This window comes from Heptranchias perlo, chromosome 2, assembly GCF_035084215.1.
Source record: "Heptranchias perlo isolate sHepPer1 chromosome 2, sHepPer1.hap1, whole genome shotgun sequence".
NCBI lineage: Eukaryota > Metazoa > Chordata > Chondrichthyes > Hexanchiformes > Hexanchidae > Heptranchias > Heptranchias perlo.
In genome coordinates, this window is record NC_090326.1 from 58431435 (window position 1) to 58449397 (window position 17963).

At 41.6% G+C, this 17963-nt stretch overlaps 1 protein-coding gene across 2 annotated transcripts in view; it reads left to right on the top strand.

Moving 5' to 3' along the window:
- The window catches only part of ankhb (ANKH inorganic pyrophosphate transport regulator b), a 143462-nt gene that overhangs the window by 53824 nt on the left and 71675 nt on the right, over positions 1–17963 (top strand). For both annotated transcript variants that reach the window (XM_068001889.1, XM_068001890.1), the window contains exons 2-3: positions 3975–4191; positions 8477–8595. In XM_068001889.1, coding sequence (XP_067857990.1) covers positions 3975–4191; positions 8477–8595 — 336 coding nt within the window. The remainder of the gene's footprint in view (positions 1–3974; positions 4192–8476; positions 8596–17963) is intronic.

A 17963-nucleotide genomic window follows, 5' to 3' on the forward strand; every position in this document is an offset into this window, starting at 1 on the left:
TGTGAGGGCTGGACTGTTCTCACTTTCTGATCTTCAGAGGATCGTTCACATATGAGTGACTCCCTGGCCTCACGATCAGCCAGGTGAGCCGCTGCTCTGCCCATGGGTTCGTTCTCCTGCTCCTGCTGATGCTGCTCCTCAATGTTCATTGCAGATGTGGATGCTGGATGAGGGCATGGCATCTCCTCAATGTGGATGGCAGATGTGAATGGGGCCTCCTCCAGCGGCACTCCTCTGTGTTGCGCATGTTGTGCAGGACACAACACACTACTATAATGCAACCCACTCTCGCTGGTGGGTATTGAAGTGCTCCCCCAGAACGATCGAGGCACTGAAATCGCATCTTCAGCAGTCCTGTCACATGTTCGGTGACCGATCTGGTGGTGATGTGGCTCGTGTTTTATTGACGCTGTTGCTCACTGATGGGATTCCTCAGAGGCGACATCAGCCACGTGTACAGGGAATATCCGTTGTCCCCAAGGAGGCAGCCCTTAAGGCTGTTCAGTGCGTGGAAGAGGTCCGGGATGTTGGATTCCCTCAGAATGAAGGAATCGTGGCAGCTGCCATGGAATCTCACGCACATGTGAAGAAATCTTTTGCGGTGGTCACCAAGGAGCTGAGCGTTGATAGTGATACCCCTTTCTGTTGATAAACAGTCCTGGCTCGTGTGGAGGTGCTCGGATTGCTATATGCGTGCAATCAATTGCACCCTGTACCTGTGGGAAGCCATACAAGAGTGGAATCCTACTGCCCTCTCCGTCTGGCTGAGGTCGTCCATGGGGAAGTTGATGTATTGCGAGGCCCTGCGAAGCAAGCCGTCGGTGACTTGTCTTAGGCATTTGTGGGTAGACGACTGAGAGACCCCAGCAATGTCACCGGTGGCACCCTAGAATGATCCAGAGGCAAAGAAGTTGAGGGCAGTGGTCATTTTAATAGCGATGGGTAATGAGATGTTGCCAGGCCCAGCCGGGAGCAGCTCGGCACAAAGGAGGCTGCAGATCTCTGTGACCACCTGGTGATTCGCTCTCAGCCTCCGTATGCGCTGCTTCTCAGAGAGGTCTGTAGACCCTCTGACGAGGGTGGTGCCTCCTGTGATGTCGCTCCCTCTGTGCTCTTGTGCAGGTGCCTTTGGCGCAGCACTGTGTTGTGGAGCTGCAAGTGGTGGAGGTGCACGCCGTGCCTGGCAAGGATGGTGATATTCCTCGTCCTCTGATGTAGCAGTGAATGCAGCCATCGCGCCCCCCCCCACCCCATCCTGATGGTGTCAGTTTGAGGGGGTCCGAAAAGTTGGTAAATATGTGTAAGGAGAACAATTCTGGGTGGAAACCAAGAATTTTCAGTCTAAACACAAAGATCTCCCAGCCAAAAGTTTGTTTGAGAGAACTGAGTGCCCTGCTGCAATAACTCACCTTTTATCCCCATCTGTCAAACACAGATTTAAATGTCCATGTGGTTGCCGGCTGAAACCCGACTACTTTCCCATTGCGTGCTTCACACAGCACAGGAGACACGTTGAGGCAGCGTTGAAATCGCTTGCCTTCATTCTTAATTAGATTTATGTACATTTCAAGTACTTGAATTGCTGCTTTAAATGTCGTCCCGCTGACTTTAATTGCACTTTTCTTTCAAAATTGTGCCCATAAAGTGAACCCCTTTAAACTTTTACTTCTGTAAAAGCATTCAACGTAGTATAACAACTGTGGGAAGGGACAAGTTTATTACCAACTGCAGTACCACAATCTAGAATATATTTTTTGACTTCCTGTCAGCATTTTTCATAAATTCTTATCTCCACATTTGTAATGTAAACTTGTCACATGGAATTTGCAGCCTCCTGCCTGTGGTGGTGCTGTAGCATCTCAGTTTTACATCTCCCAGTCCCTTAGCCTGTAGTGTAGAGAAACTCCTACGCTCCAATCAACCCCACTTCTCTTTCCCAAATTATTGACCGGTTTGCTATTTAACTATAAACTATAATATTACTTAAAGCATTACTTAAAAATAAGGATAGAATATGTGGCTTTAAAATAGCAACTGAATTATATCTCTTGTTCAATTATCCCCACCCTCTAACCCTGCTTCACCTGAAGATTACATTGGTTTTGACTCCCTATGTGCTACTTCACGGGAGACCAACTAGTGAGTTTGAATTATTTAGAGTAGCTCGGTTATTTATCATGCATAGTCTATTGATATAATCTCCATATATGGTTTGTCTATTTAATATATGTTTTTCTTTACTGTACTTAAATTGTCTATGATCTATTTATTGTATCTAGCTATTCTATATATCATCTTTGTAAATATTTAGCTAGTTATCTATTCATCACATTGCAAGGAGGTCATCGGGTTTCTGAATGGTTTTGTATTTGTTAGCTTACCAGTGTGTTCTGTTGCTGTATACTATTAACACACATTTTATACAACAGTAGCACTATTTTTCTTTGGGTGGCTGACACTGTCTCTCGAAAGTTAGGACCGAGAGTTTCTCTGAATGTTGTCTGTATTTACAAGGGATTCCAGGCATGTTCTAATATTAGCAGGAGGTCCCCTACATGGAAAAATCTGAAAACCACTGTCTTAACATCCAATCTGTTTTTAATTCGGTACTCAGTTCTGATGCTTGGACCATCAAAGTCTAGATGCTAAAATCGGGATTTCAAGTTTGTCAGGGCAGCAGGGCCTTTTACTTTTAGGACTAATTTCATGTGGAGTTTTGCTCGTATGGGCCTAACCTCTATCAGGGGCCTAGGCATGAGTTTGGCTGTGAAACCACTGTCTGTGCTCCCAGTACAGCCACTTTCTGGCCCCAGTGCAGCCGTGAACAATAGCACAGGAGGTCTTTTCTCTTTTAAAAAAGAAAAGCCTGTTCCTATCCACCCAGATACTGCTGTACCTGCCCTGATATCCCACCAGCCCACCTTGACCCTCACCTGAGTGCATCATAGTGGGTTGGGCTGAGTTAGTCTATGATCTGCCCTAGCTAGTTCTCAAAGAACCCCCGGCCTATTCCCCACCCATCAGGTTAGCCTCCAGCTTGTAGCCAGCTTTCTCCCCTATTTCTGGCTCTTTTACTGTGTTTGTCAACTCTCGTTGTTATTACAGTCAGCAGATACAGCGGCAGAGCTAGTCATAAGTGCAGGAAAACAGCTTTGCATCTGGAACAGGCCTTTCCTCCATTGGTAGTCTGTACGGACTTTCCTCTATTGTTGCAATTAGCTCAATGGAAGCGATTCTGCAATATAAATTGATATCTATTTACCCCTTGTTATCTATTTTTATGAAAGAAAGACTTGCATTTATACAGCACCTTATGTCTCAAAATGAGGCGCTATATGGCCTCAGTGCTTCATTTACATTAAATGTTTTTACTTCAAAGTGTTCTTTTTAAAACCCATTAATTTCCCCCATCGCTGACCAAATCTGAACTATCCTGTACTAATTGGGTACACTGGAGGATCTGCTGGAATTTAATGCTCTATAATTCTGACCCGCTTATACTTTGTGGTGTGTATTGCACCAGCGAAATTATTGTGTAATGTTCTGCGTGATTCTCACCCTGATGGGACAAGGCAAAGATCCAGGAACTCTTCACTTGCTCTTCCATACTGATACTGTCCGCAGAGATCAGTCAACCTCGCCTTGCTCACTATCGCACAAATGTTCCATTGTTGTAACAGCAATTATTCACAGCATGTTTGAGAGCTGATTCTCGTGCTGCCTCATTTTTTGCAGGATAAAACTTTTTTTTCCCTTATGAATAGAACGTGTTGTGCAAAACAAAGTTTCAACAATGTCTTCTTTTTATCTCTTAAGTCTTTGGACCATCGCACCACAGTGTCCCTAATGTTGCTGGTGAATTATAGATTTTTCACACTCGTAGAATGCTAAAACCTATTGAATATATACTAAAAAGTACTTTTATGGATTTCATACTAATTACTTCTTTTCCACCTCCTGTCATTTCTGATTAGGCACTTAACAGGGGTATAGCAGCTGTTAAAGAGGATGCCATCGAGATGCTTGCTAGCTATGGACTGGCTTACTCCCTCATGAAGTTCTTCACTGGGCCAATGAGTGACTTTAAGAACGTGGGCCTGGTATTTGTTCACAGCAGGCGAGATAGGATCAAGGCTGTCCTCTGCATGGTCACAGCTGGTACTGTGGCTGCCACCTTTCATATTCTAATAGGTAATCTTTCATCTTCACATCTGTGACAATAATTGGAAAGTTAAGTGCATATCTGTTAATTAGTTTTGCACATAAATATCAGATATTTGAGTTTCTGTGTGCAGATACAGGACTGTCTTGCATGCTTTTAAGTTTTATTTTGAAATTTTTTTTGAAGCTTTTTATCTTCTTCATGCTCCGGGACCAGAAGTGTGTTCCCCTGCACTAGAGGCTATATTTTCCAGAACTTGAGACTGTGTAAACAAAATAATAAACAAACAAAAATGATATTGAAGGTTTATAGCTATCAGAAGAACATCAATGATAAAAAATATTTAATTTCCTGTTTTTGACCCAGGTGTGTGTGTGTCGCTCTGTCTGTGCATGTGTATGCCTGACGCTCTGTCTATCCGTGCGTGCATGTGTGTGTGTGAACATAAGAATTAGGAGCAGGAGTAGGCCATACGACCCTTCGAGCCTGCTCCGCCATTCATTCAGATCATGGCTGATCTTCTACATCAACTCCACTTTCCTGCCCGATCCCCATATCCCTTGATTCCCCTGCAGTCCAAAAATCTATCTATCTCAGCCTTGAATATACTCAACGACTCAGCATCCACAGCCCTCTGGGGTAGAGAATTCCAAAGATTCATAACCCCTGCATGAAGAAATTCCTCCTCATCTCAATCTTGAACGGCCAACCCCTTATCCTGCGACTATGTCCTCTAGTTCTAGACTCTCTAGCCAGGGGAAACAATCTCTCAGCATCTACCCTGTCAAGCCCCCTCAGAACCTTAAATGGTTCAGTGAGATAATCTCATTCTTCTAAACGCCAGAGAGTATAGGCCTATTCTACTCAACCTCGCCGCATAGGACAACCCTCTCATCCCAGGATCAATCTAGTGAACCTTTGCTACACCGACTCGAAGGCAAGTATATCCTTCCTTAGATAAGGAGACCAAAATTGTACGCAGTACTCCAGGTGAGGTCTCACCAAAGCCCAGTACAGCTCTGTGTGTGTGTGTGTGTGTGTTGCCCTGCGTGTGCGTGGGGTGGCGGGGGGATGGCGGGGGGCGCTCGCTCGCCTGCTCTTTTTCTTTCTATGTAGTGCACATGCTCGTGTGTGTGTGGCGCTCGCCTGCTCGCGCTCTCTATGTAGAGCGCATGCGCGCGCGCTGTCTGTGTGCTGTGCTCGCGCACTGTCTGTCTGTCTCAGACTTGTTCAGATTCATACTGTATCCATATCTTTCTGTTAAAAAGCTAGCTGACATATTCTAAAACTATTAATTATATTTTTCTTTAGGCTACTAAACAGTTCAATTGTTTTGCTTTACCTCATTTCTTTTTAAGCTGTGCTTTATGAATGAGTCTGTGTATTAGGATAAGACGTCATCACTTCAGAACATAGATTTTCTTTTTTAACAGGTGCAAATAAATAACCTGATTTGTAACTTGATTTGCAACACCATATATTCACTATTTAAAAGGCCCAAGCTGGCTGTTAACTAAGACCACACAAGTGGTGTGTGCACTCAGATGGTAAAATACACCACTACTATTACTACCACTAAATTCCTGTCCGTCAGCTCAGCAGCGCTGATAAATTCACTCCTCTGTTGTCAGTTCTGAACTAGCCTGGCCGCTTCAGTCACCTGTATCCATTTCTGTGACAAGTCACTCCTAACATTGTCTATCAATTGCTTCCTTGGTTTTCCTCCGCTTCTTGTTCATGTACCTCTATACAAGGCCATGAAAGGTATTCTAGCAGTTTCCATTCTTGAAACCTGTCTAAGCCCATGTTTTTTATTATATCATTCTTGATTCTTTACATCCTGGATACTCCTAGTATTCCTCTCGACAAACTCATCTCTGCTGTTAGGATCTTTTGCTCGTTAACGTTTCTCATGTTCCAACATTCAGATCCGTATAGTAATACAGCACAGTGTAGAATTATTTCACTTTGAAGATTAAAAAAAATATAAATTAAGTAGGATAAAGTCAACTGTGACATGAGAGTTAAAAGTGATAGCGGGAATTAAAATGAGTGAAGAGTCCTGATGAATCACTTCTTAGTACAATGGTTGAATCATAACATCTTAATCATCTTGTGCCCTTCAAGGGACTACAAAACTCTTATTTCTTTCAATTCTTCAGAGACAAGCTTCCTTCTGGTCTCTCAAACCCAACCAATAACTACCACCTCTTGCCTTTGGCTCTACCCTTAGTTCTCCTTCACCTAATGACACTCTTGGCCTCATCTCCTCTGAACTCTAGTGGAACCCCCACCTTCCCATATTGCTAAAACTGCCTCTAAGAATCTTGGCTTGATTTCCTCTTTTCTCTTCCTCTCAACAACTTCCATCTGGCATGGCTGGAATATCTAGGAATATCTCCCATATCTAGGAAGGCTTTCAAATTCCCCTCTCGCATTCTCAGACAGGATATCAAAAAGCTTCTCAACTGGTCTCACGAGTAGCCTCAAACTTCTTTCTCTGTCACAATCTTTTTTTTCTATTTAATCGATACTACTACAGTCACTGAACACCCTATACTTCTCTTGTTTCTTCTAAACATCAAATAATGAGATCCCTCAGATTCTTCCTCACTGTTGAAATCAAGCCCCTTTACAGTTACTCCTGCTACATCATTTTTTTCAAACATGACATAAAAACCAAGGAATTCCTTCCTCCATGAAGCACATAAGATTAGCATTGTGTCATCACTATTACTTGATTTATCCCGTCTTCCCTATTTTATCAACCTTGATGATGTCTTGCAATATGGGCTTTTCCTTCACTGAGGTTACTCAATCAAAATAAATAATATTTTAAGGAATATCTAAATACTGTTGAGCTATTGAACATGTGTAAATGGCCAGGGGCACTTTGGATCATGTTGGCAGTCAATGTCACTAACAGCCAAAGGCTCTTGTGACACAAGGCTTTTCTAACTCTCTGCACTTACGGATGTTGCCCACTAGCTTCAAAAGTATACGTCAGTTCTAAAATGCTGCTTATTACAAATTCAAATAATTTGATTTGGATAGCAAAATTAATCAATACTAAATGCAAATTGTGAGGTAATTTCAGTTCCAGGAACACTGTTACAGTTTTTTGTCTTTCCCTTAACTTTTTTTTTTCCCCCTTCTTTCTAGTTATAGTAATGCTTTCTTTAAACCGAATCTGGAACCTGTTGATGGGATATTTAAGCACAAACTATGTGAAAGAATATCACAATTATTTATAACATTATTTTCACTAATAGAACAGATGCAATTTTATTCAAATCGCACTAAATCTTCTGAAATAAGTTTTCTTGATAATTATAACCTCTCTCTCTCTCTCTCTCTCTCTCCTCTTTTTTTTCCCCCCAATCCCCCGGCCACTTTCTCCCATCTTTTGAGGAGGGAAGTTCCAGCATGGAACAACTTTCAATCACATAACCACTATAAAACAGTTGGTGGATACGTTTCTTGGGACCTGGGTTTAGATTCCATCCCAAACTAATGAGATGAAAATCTCTGCTAGTTTGAAGTGCTATAATGAGCTTGGGAAGTCTCGCCCGAGTTTCTAGTGAATGCCGATCCACAACATAAAACTGTTTATAATTCAGCATGATTTAGTACAAAATTCAGTCTTGTCAGAGAGGTCACAAGAATGGCTAGTGTGGGAAATGGAAAAATTCAGGTGGGTGAAGTAGAGGTTGGCATTTAAAGCACTGACAGTGCAGCGTACAGAGAGCTTCATTCTGCCACTGGCCACACTATTCCTGACTGATCCTGAATGTTCTAAGTAGAAAATTGTTCCATCTCACAATACTGATGTCACTTGTCTTCTCTGAGCATGAAAATTTACCCCAAAAAAGGAGCTTACTAGTCCTTGGAGGTTCTCGGTTAGGTTGCAGTTAATATTTTTGTTGATTAAAGGGCCTCTGTTGTAGTTGCAGTGTAATACAGTAAACGGAAGCTGTCCAGTTTGAATCTGCATGCTGGAATGGTATATATAGGAATGGAGCTATTGATCAATCTGTCTCCTTTCCCATGGGACGATCTTTTAGACAAAGGGGTACGTTTTCTGATACATGCCTCAGTACCAGTACATACTTGGAAGATTTATGCTACTATGTAGCTTAAGCTACTGTTTTAAGTTCATTGATGGAGTTTACTGCTGACTTACTCCTTTGAAAGGATTTTAATTTAAAATGGGGGCATGGAGAATGACCCCAGAACCTGTACAGTACCTTAGTCGGCTGCTAGTGTGACATTTGACCATGCTCAATTTTGCCCTTTTATTTTTTTTCTGTTCAGCGTATACGGATCTGGGATATTACATCATCAACAAATTACATCATGTGGATGATTCTGTGGGAAGTAAAACGAGAAAGGCCTTCCTCTACCTGGCTGCCTTCCCGATGCTGGATTCGTTGGTAAACTGAGACATGATTTTTGTTTTTTAATGAATAGTACCTGTGTTTCCTCGGCTTCTGTTTCCTGCAGTGGTGGACTAACATTGGTCCTTCATGTGATCCTGGTACCAATGATGGAAAATAGAAATGACAGATCTCCAGACGTTTTGGATTCCTTATTTTAAACTCTGCTAGAGAGAGAAAAGGAGTAAAGCGAATATCTTGGCTGTGGGTGTTTGTAAGTTACTGCTAGCTAAATATTCAGTAGCTCCACCATAACGGTTTAGTTTCCATTTTTCAAATCATCTAATTAAAACAAATTAGGGCCTGAATCACATGCAAATATCGCTTTAACCACACGCTCTACAGTGTTGCGCTAAAAATTCAAGTCTTTGTCTGACTCAAATGAAACTTTAGGGGCTCGATTTTCAAATGAAAGTCCTGGTGCATTGAGGGTGGGGAGACAGCAAAAATCGGTAAAATTCTGAGCAGGTAAGGAACCCGGATCCAACCTGCCGACTTCCACGTCTCACAGACACATCTGTGTGAGCTGGCGGGACGATCTTTAAAGAAGCAAATGTACCTCATTGAGGTACTTAAGGTTCTATATTTGTTACATAGTAGATAATCACAACGATTTTCAACTTAACTGGGCTGCTCTCCCACGGTTTCCGATTCACGCCGATAAACTAAATAAAGTAACATTTCACAAAGTTTAAAAAAATAAATAAACCTACTTTTTCAAACGATCTCGTCTGCACCACCGCCCCCCCCCCCCCCCCCCCCCCGGCTTCAATGTCTCACTTCCCCTCCACCCCTGCCCGATCTTTGTCATCACCCCCCACCCCACCCCCGCATTCTCTGTTCCAGCACCGGATGACATGTCTCTCTCTTCGCCCTCCCCCCCCACCCCCCCCCCCTCGGCGTTGTAGCTCCTATCAACAGCCAGTCTGTCAATCAGGCTGGCTGCCGAGCTCAACACCCGGAAACAAGATTAATGAGCATCAATTACCGTTCCCCACGATCGCGTGGGGGACGGTAAGATTTTATTATCTGGGTTTGCTGCACGCTCATTGACACCCCTCCTCCCCTCCCCCGCTGCCGTCCCGCCATCCAGCCCTAGGTGTCTGGATGTAAAAGTGGACAAATAGTTATGGTCTGGTGTGTGCTACAAATCTAGTCATTATGAGGAAGTCTACCTCTATAACATGGAAGAACACATCCATGCTTTGACAAGGGATGATGTAGGGCTGCATAGTTAACGATCGAAAACTATCCACAGTACCTTATTTCATTCAACTATCCAAAAAAGCGTCCTTATGCTTTTTCTGTTCAAAAATACACCAGAAAATAGGAGGTCATTTGCAGTCACCCACATTGCAGTGACGAACAGAAGTAGCCTCACAAATCATAAACCATAATTTTATTTTCTATTTGTGATATTGGCAGCAATACTAAAGGCACTAAAATCCCAACTTTCCACTTGAGCACAAAATTGTTTTTTTATATTGTAAGGCAACTTAGCATTGATCAGTGAATTCTTAAATAGGTTAATTATTATCGACTGCAACCTCTGTTCCACTCTGACACCAAGCTGTTGTGTGGTCAACAGGGCAGTCGGGAAGAATGGCCCATCCTGTAACAGGAATTTACAGATCAATTTATTTCTGTATCTGTTTTCTCTTTTTTCATTATGTAAATAATATTAGTGAGTAAGCTTTCTTTAATTTTTTTTGGGCAAGGGAGAAAATGAATTCAGTATTTCTATGTCCACAAGAAAGGCGTATTAAAGTTGTCATAACAAACATCTTTGTTACAACTTAAAAGCATTAAACATTAATATATGTGGCTGCTAAAATGTTATCATGGCTCCAATACATGTGCACACAAATCACATATGCATGTCCTTGCTCTTTTCTTTTATGCTATCCTTTTTTTCTTCCTTTTCGCTCTTTCCCCACCCTCCCACTTTTTCTCTTTCTCTCTATCTTTTTATGAGGGATACATTGGTCCTCGATGAGCCGCTTTCTCCCCCTTCCCTCCCTCTTTTTTTCTCTCCCCTTTCTCTTATTCTTCCTCTCCTCCGCCCCACTTCTCTCTCTCTCTCTCTCTCTCGTGCAAAATTATATTTGTGTTAATATTATGTTTTTTGTTTTTTTAAATTGCCCCTTTTGGGAGGTTGCGCCCGTCCCTTCCCCGTCCGCGGGAGGTTGCGCCCGTCCCTTCCCCGTTCGCGGGAGGTTGCGCCCGTCCCGTCCCTTCCCCGTCCGCGAGACAACAGCCGCTGTACAAAGCACTGGCAGGTGGGCTCTTCCCTTTATATTTTTCCATTTTGCTATCCTCTTCCCTTCCTCTTTCATGTAACCAGCACTAACCAGCATGTGATTATGTTTTCACACACCTTTCTCTGTGTCCATGTCCACATCTTAATGCATGCTTCATTTTGATTTTTAGATTATTGGCTGAGGTTATCTCTTATTCTCTGACTCTTTATTTTGCAATATAAAAGTGTTTTAAAAAATTGAAGAAAATTAAATAACAATGGCTGGAAAAATGGTTTTGTGTTAATAGGGGAGGAAATATGAAATCAGATTGAAACATAGGAACAGGAGTAGATCCTTCAGCCCCTCGAACCTGCCATTCAATTAGATCATGGCTGATCTGTATCTCAACTCCATTTACCCACCTTCGTTCCGTATCTCTTAATACCCTTCCCTAACAAACATCTTTCAATCTCAGTTTTGAAATTTTCAAATGACCTAACCTCAACAGCTTTTTGTGGAGAGAGTTCCAAATTTCCACTACCCATTGTGTGAAGAAGTGCTTCCTGACATCACCCCTGAATGGCCTAGCTCTAATTATATGGTTATGCCCCCTTGTTCTGGACTCCCCCGCCAGAGGAAATAGTATCTTTAACTTCAGTCAGGAATGTTTTGAGGTAAAGGCAGTCTGGTAAAAGCACAGTTAAGTAAAATGAGTTTGAAAATCTTCACATTGGGCAGAGCAGTATGGACTCATCCATTCAAGTACAATTTGTACAGTGGCTGCATCTGAAGGAACTACAGGTTCAAATTCAAATTGGAGGGTATGACATGATAGCTATTACTGAGACATGGCTGCAGGATGGTCAGGATTGGGAACTAAACATACCAGGTTATAAGGTCTACAGGAAAGATAGGGAAAATGGAAGAGGGGGAAGAGTAGCCTCAATGATTAGAGATGAAATCACTTCAATGATAAAGGAGGATATAACGAGAGGTAAGCAGCCAACAGAGACCTTATGGGTTGAATTGAGAAATAGGAAAGGATCTAAGACTATAGTGGGAGTTGTATATAGGAGCCCTGGCAGCAGCTCTGAAGAGGTAGATTGCATAAATGCAGAGAATAGACAAGCGTGTAAGAAAGGCATAGTGGTCATAATGGGGGCCTTTAACCTTTACATAGATTGGGAAAAGCAGACTAGCAACTGTCAGAAAGGAGGCGAATTTCTTGAGTCTGTCAGAGATAGTTTTCTACAGCAGTATGTCCTAGAGGCAACAAGGGGGCAAGCCATACTAGATTTAGTAATGAGTATTGAACCAGATTTAGTTAACAGCTTAACTGTGCGTGAACATCTATCCAATAGCGATCATAACATGATCGAGTTCCATGTAGTGTTTGAAAGGGAAAAAAGTGAATCAGCTCCTAAGATTCCAGACTTGGGTAAGGCCGACTTCAATGGGATGAGACAGAGACTGTCCACAATAAACTGGGCAAATCTGTTAATGGGTAAAACGATGAATGATCAGTGGGAAATGTTTAAAGAAACATTTAACGTGATACAGAATCGGTTTATACCCCTGAGGGGCAAGAACTCTACTTGCCAAAAAAAACCACCATGGACAACTAAAGAGGTAAGGGACAGTATAAGACATAAGGAAAGGGCATACAAAAAGGCAAAAAATGGCACAGATCCTGGCGAATGGGAAAGATACAAAGATCAACAAAGGGTCACAAAACAGATAGTAAGAGCTACAAAAAGAGAGTATGAAAAGAAACTCGCAAGGGATATCAAAACCAATACGAAGAACTTTTATAGTTATATTAGGAAAAAGAGGGTGGTCAGGAGCAGTGTTGGCCCCTTAAAAACTGAAAGTGGGGATATTGTCATTGACAATGGGGAAATGGCGGACATGTTGAATAATTACTTGGCGTCAGTATTTACAGTCGAAAAAGGGGATAGCATGCCGGAAATCCCAAGAAAACTTATATTAATCGGGGACAGGGACTCGATAAAATTAACATAAGTAAAGCAACAGTAATGAAGAAAATAATAGCACTAAAGAGTGACAAATCCCCAGGACCAGATGGTTTCCATCCCAGGGTTTTAAAGGAAGTAGATGAGCACATTGCAGATGCCCTAACTATAATCTTTCAAAGTTCTCTAGATTCAGGAACTGTCCCTCTAGATTGGAAAATTGCACATGTCACTCCACTTTTTAAGAAAGGAGAGGGAGGGAAACCGGGGAATTATAGACCAGTTAGCCTAACATCTGTTGTGGGGAAAATGCTGGAGTCTATAATTAAGGATAGGGTGACTGAACACCTCGAGAATTTTCAGTTAATCAGAGAAAGCCAGCATGGATTTGTGAAAGGTAGGTCGTGCCTGACAAACCTGATTGAATTTTTTGAAGAGGTGACTAAAGTAGTGGTCAGGGGAATGTCAATGGATGTTATTTATATGGACTTCCAGAAGGCATTTGATAAGGTCCCGCATAAGAGACTGTTAGCTAAGATAGAAGCCCATGGAATCGAGGGAAAAGTACGGACTTGGTTAGGAAGTTGGCTGAGCAAAAGGCGACAGAGAATAGGGATAATGGGTAGGTACTCACATTGGCAGGATGTGACTACTGGAGTCCCACAGGGATCTGTCTTGGGGCCTCAATTATTCACAATATTTATTAACGACTTAGATGAAGGCATAGAAAGTCTCATATCTAAGTTTGCTGATGACACAAAGATTGGTGGCATTGTAAGCAGTGTAGATGAAAACATAAAATTACAAAGCGATATTGATAGATTAGGTGAATGGGCAAAACTGTGGCAAATGGAATTCAATGTAGGCAAATGGAATTCAATGTAGACAAATGTGAGGTCATCTACTACTTTGGATCAAAAAAGGATAGAACAGGGTACCTTCTAAATGGTAACAAGTTAAAAACAGTGGATGTCCAAAGGGACTTAGGGGTTCAGGTACATAGATCATTGAAGTGTCATGAACAGGTGCAGAAAATAATCAATAAGGCTAATGGAATGCTGGCCTTTATATCTAGAGGACTAGAGTACAAGGGGGCAGAAGTTATGCTGCAGCTATACAAAACCTTGGTTAGACCGCACCTGGAGTACTGTGAGCAGTTCTGGGCACCGCACCTTCGGAAGGACATATTGGCCTTGGAGGGAGTGCAGCATAGGTTTACTAGAATGATACCCGGACTTCAAGGGTTAAGTTACGAGGAGAGATTACACAAATTGGGGTTGTATTCTCTGGAGTTTCGAAGGTTAAGGGGTGATCTGATTGAAGTTTATAAGATATTAAGGGGAAACAGGGTGGATAGAGAGAAACTATTTCCGCTGGTTGGGGATTTTAGGAGTAGGGGGCACAGTCTAAAAATTAGAGCCAGACCTTTCAGGAGCGAGATTAGAAAACATTTCTACACACAAAGGGTGGTAGAAGTTTGGAACTCTCTTCCGCAAACGGCAATTGATACTAGCTCAATTGCTAATCTGAGATAGATAGCTTTTTGGCAATCAAAGGTATTAAGGGATATGGGCCAAAGGCAGGTATATGGAGTTAGATCACAGATCAGCCATGATCTTATCAAATGGCGGAGCAGGCACGAGGGGCTGAATGGCCAACTCCTGTTCCTATGTTCCTATTTTTTAATTGACTAATAAATAAAAATAAAGAACAGCATGGCCACACTAATTGAAATAGAAGTGCTTTAGAAAAACACAGCTGCTCTGGGAAGGATAGGCCCCCAATTAAAAAATAATTTTATTGTAGGCTGTTTACAATGATCCAAACTGTGCAATGTTAAGTGCTACATGTCACGTGTGCAGTGAACGTAAAATGTGCCACATAACTGAAGTCAAACTGGCCACAGTTCAGAGGTAATGTCACAGCAAATGCAGTACTGTTAATTTTAAAAGTTCTCAGGTGGCCTGCTGGACTACTTTTAAGTTTTTAATGGTAGTAAGGGTCAACAGGACATCCTGATCTTCACTAACGTTATTCATTTCACTGCCATTCAGATCACAGTTAGCGGAACACTGCACTTGCTTTGAGGTATGTGCACGTGGTGCTCTGCTTTCCCCCATTTGAGAGCAGTAAAGAGCCATTGTATAACTCTCTGGTTCTGGCTCACTCCACTCCTAAGAAGGTACCAATGTTAGATGTCTCATTAAGGTGTAAAGGAGGCATTAGACTTGATTGTTAATCTCCAGTCCCAAGCTTCAGTCATACAGTTTAATAATTGTTTTGGCTCTAAAAAGAAAAACTTGTTTTTATACATCAAGTTATCATGTTTATCGCAAACATCTCAAAGCAAATCGCATGCAGTGAATTACGTTGAAGTGTAATTATGTAGACAAACATGTTAGCTGTTTTTGTGCACAGCAATATATCACAAATAGCAATGAGATGATTGGCCAATTAATCTGGTGGTAAAGATTGAAGGAAGGTTGTTGGCTAAGACACTGGGAGAATGCATTGTTCTTCAAACACTGCCATGGGTTCTTTAATGCCCATTGGCATCTGAATAGAGGGCACTTCTGATGTACCTTAGTCAATACTCCAGTGCAGTACTTGGATTATGAGCTCAAACACCTGGTATAGGGCTTGCTCCAGCAAACTTGTCCAAAGAAGGAATGGATGTTTAAGGCTAATCAATGTCTCACCTACTTTACATTTGTTCCTGATTAAGTTTATTTCGGCAACTTATGTCCCAGTTATATTGTATCGAATCGATTGGAATTTTAACCATGGTGAGAAGAGAGAGCCACCATTATACTTCCCACACATCACTATTTAGTTGGAAGTTTTGTACAAACCCACTCAAATGAAGGCACAGAGTGGTGTTTACTGACCTTCAACTGCTGGTGAGATTTATGATTTAAAGAAGAGACAGTTGACTTTTACGTCTACCAATAAACTTTCGAAATGGGGGTGGAATGCTCTCTTGACAATGCAGGTGGCTTGTTCCTGTAAAAATGAATCCTTCTTCAGTATTGGAATCTGGAAAAATGTCAAAGTGCTAAAAGACTAGTCAGTTTTTTTCAATCATTAAAAAAAATTGAATGGAGGCACAGAGAATGGACTCCAGGTTTGCTGCATAAAAACTCTAGCTAATTCGCAGCATTAACACCACTTCTAGGTAATCTCAGTGCTGGTGCCAGACATCTAATTCCTACTGAACTAGCAATGCTATATGGTTTAACATTAGCACAGATTGAAAGATTGTACTTCACTGATGCCCAATGTACATAATAACCAGGTATCAATAACCAGTGAGGGTAATGTGTATTTAGAGATATTATACACTGACTCTTGTCTACCTAATAATCTCTTGAAAATTACCACCTGGTAAAGTTGCATTGTCTGCATCACAATCATTAATTCTTCTGATTGGGTGCCACCATATGTAAAATAAAAGACCAATTCTCCCCCCCCCCCCCCTCCAAAAAAAACCTCTTCAGTACATCTTACAAAAAATAATAGATTCAATGCTGTAATTCCACTTCTGGCTTTAGATTGAGTTTATGATGTTTCCTGATCCCTTACTGAAATCACAGGCCACTTAATGACTCCTGATTATTTATTCCCTCTGTACACCTTTGTATGGTATAAATACTACAAAGCCACCTTTCTTTTCATTTATACTGCAATCTTCCTCACTTGCATTAAAATACAATTCAAATGTAACCACATTGACTGGATGTACTTGTCCAGGGACAGACAGAATGCATTGTACTCTATTAGTTCCAGTACACTCACAATACAGGTGCAGGGAAAATAAAACACACCTGGGGATACATTCTCCTCTGTCCGTAAAGTTTTTTTTTAAAAAATCACCTTACTGAGCAGTAGTCATAAACTAATGGCTGTTTAGTAAATAAATATTTCTTCTAATTTTACATGGGGAATATACCCCCAAATGCTTGACCCAGCCAAGGAAAGAGCTGTAATCTGTCTGTGACCCATCTTTTAATTAACATGGGCATTAAAATCCTACTGTACTTCGTTAAGCATCATTGAGGACTACTTGGAAAAATAATTTTGTGCTATGCAGGAGGATTTTTATTTAACCTTTGTGAAATGGCTGCAGCATTTCTAAAAGCAAATTTCACCAATTGTCTTACTTGACAACCAGGAGAAGTTATTATCCCATTATGCCCACTCATTGGAAGGGTGTGCAATTATATAGACAAATTAGTTCAGTTTAATGCGCTTCCCAAGTAGATTTAATCTAAATATATAAGCAGATTTGTGATGGAGCCCTGGAATTAATTACAAGACAAACGCAGCAGAGAACGCCACTGGTCTGAATTCAATGTTGTAACTGTAAGTAGAACTCTTGTTCATGCAAACAGGCACATATTTGGGAAGACTCTGTATTCTCTATTCTGCTTTGGCACTGAATCATAGCAAGACTTTTAAATGTGCCGTAGAGTCGAGAGCACTGCTCTGAAGTGACTCGCTTTTCATTCTGAGAACACGTGATGAGATGCTGTTATAACTCCAAATTTTGACTTGTGCTGACAGGATCAGTAATTGGAGCAGTTTTGGGCAAGTTTAACATTATGATATTCAGAATCTCTGGGCTTGATAGTTCTAGAGGGCAGATTTCTTACAAACTTCCACAATTTAGGAAAGATAAGTGATCTTTCCCCATCAAACAGAGTTTCATTGAGCTTTGGTATGTTTATGTAACACTTTTACAGGATTGAACACAAGATATATTTAGCTTTGTCTTTTTCCCCTGGCAGTTTCTTCTCTTGTTCCTTTGCCTATATTGGGGTATGATTTCACGGGTATTTTCTAATACCTCACCTGGCCTTTCTTCGTGTATTGGCAGGCTACTTGAATGTGGGATGTATCACAGCAAAGCTCAGTGCTGATCTCACCTGGCATTCACACGCACTGTGTACTTTCCAGCCTGGGTGTCTGAATATACATCAGGCACAAAAACTCTGACTGATTTCTTCTCCACCTCTTATTTTTCCTGAGGTCGAGTGTAGTGCACTGCCTGCTGCAGTGTTTTCCAAACAGGGGAGGGAAAACAAGGGGGAGGTTCAAGACTGGGGTAATCCATGGTGCTTCCTAGCAGCTGGCTACAGGGGGCATTGGATGA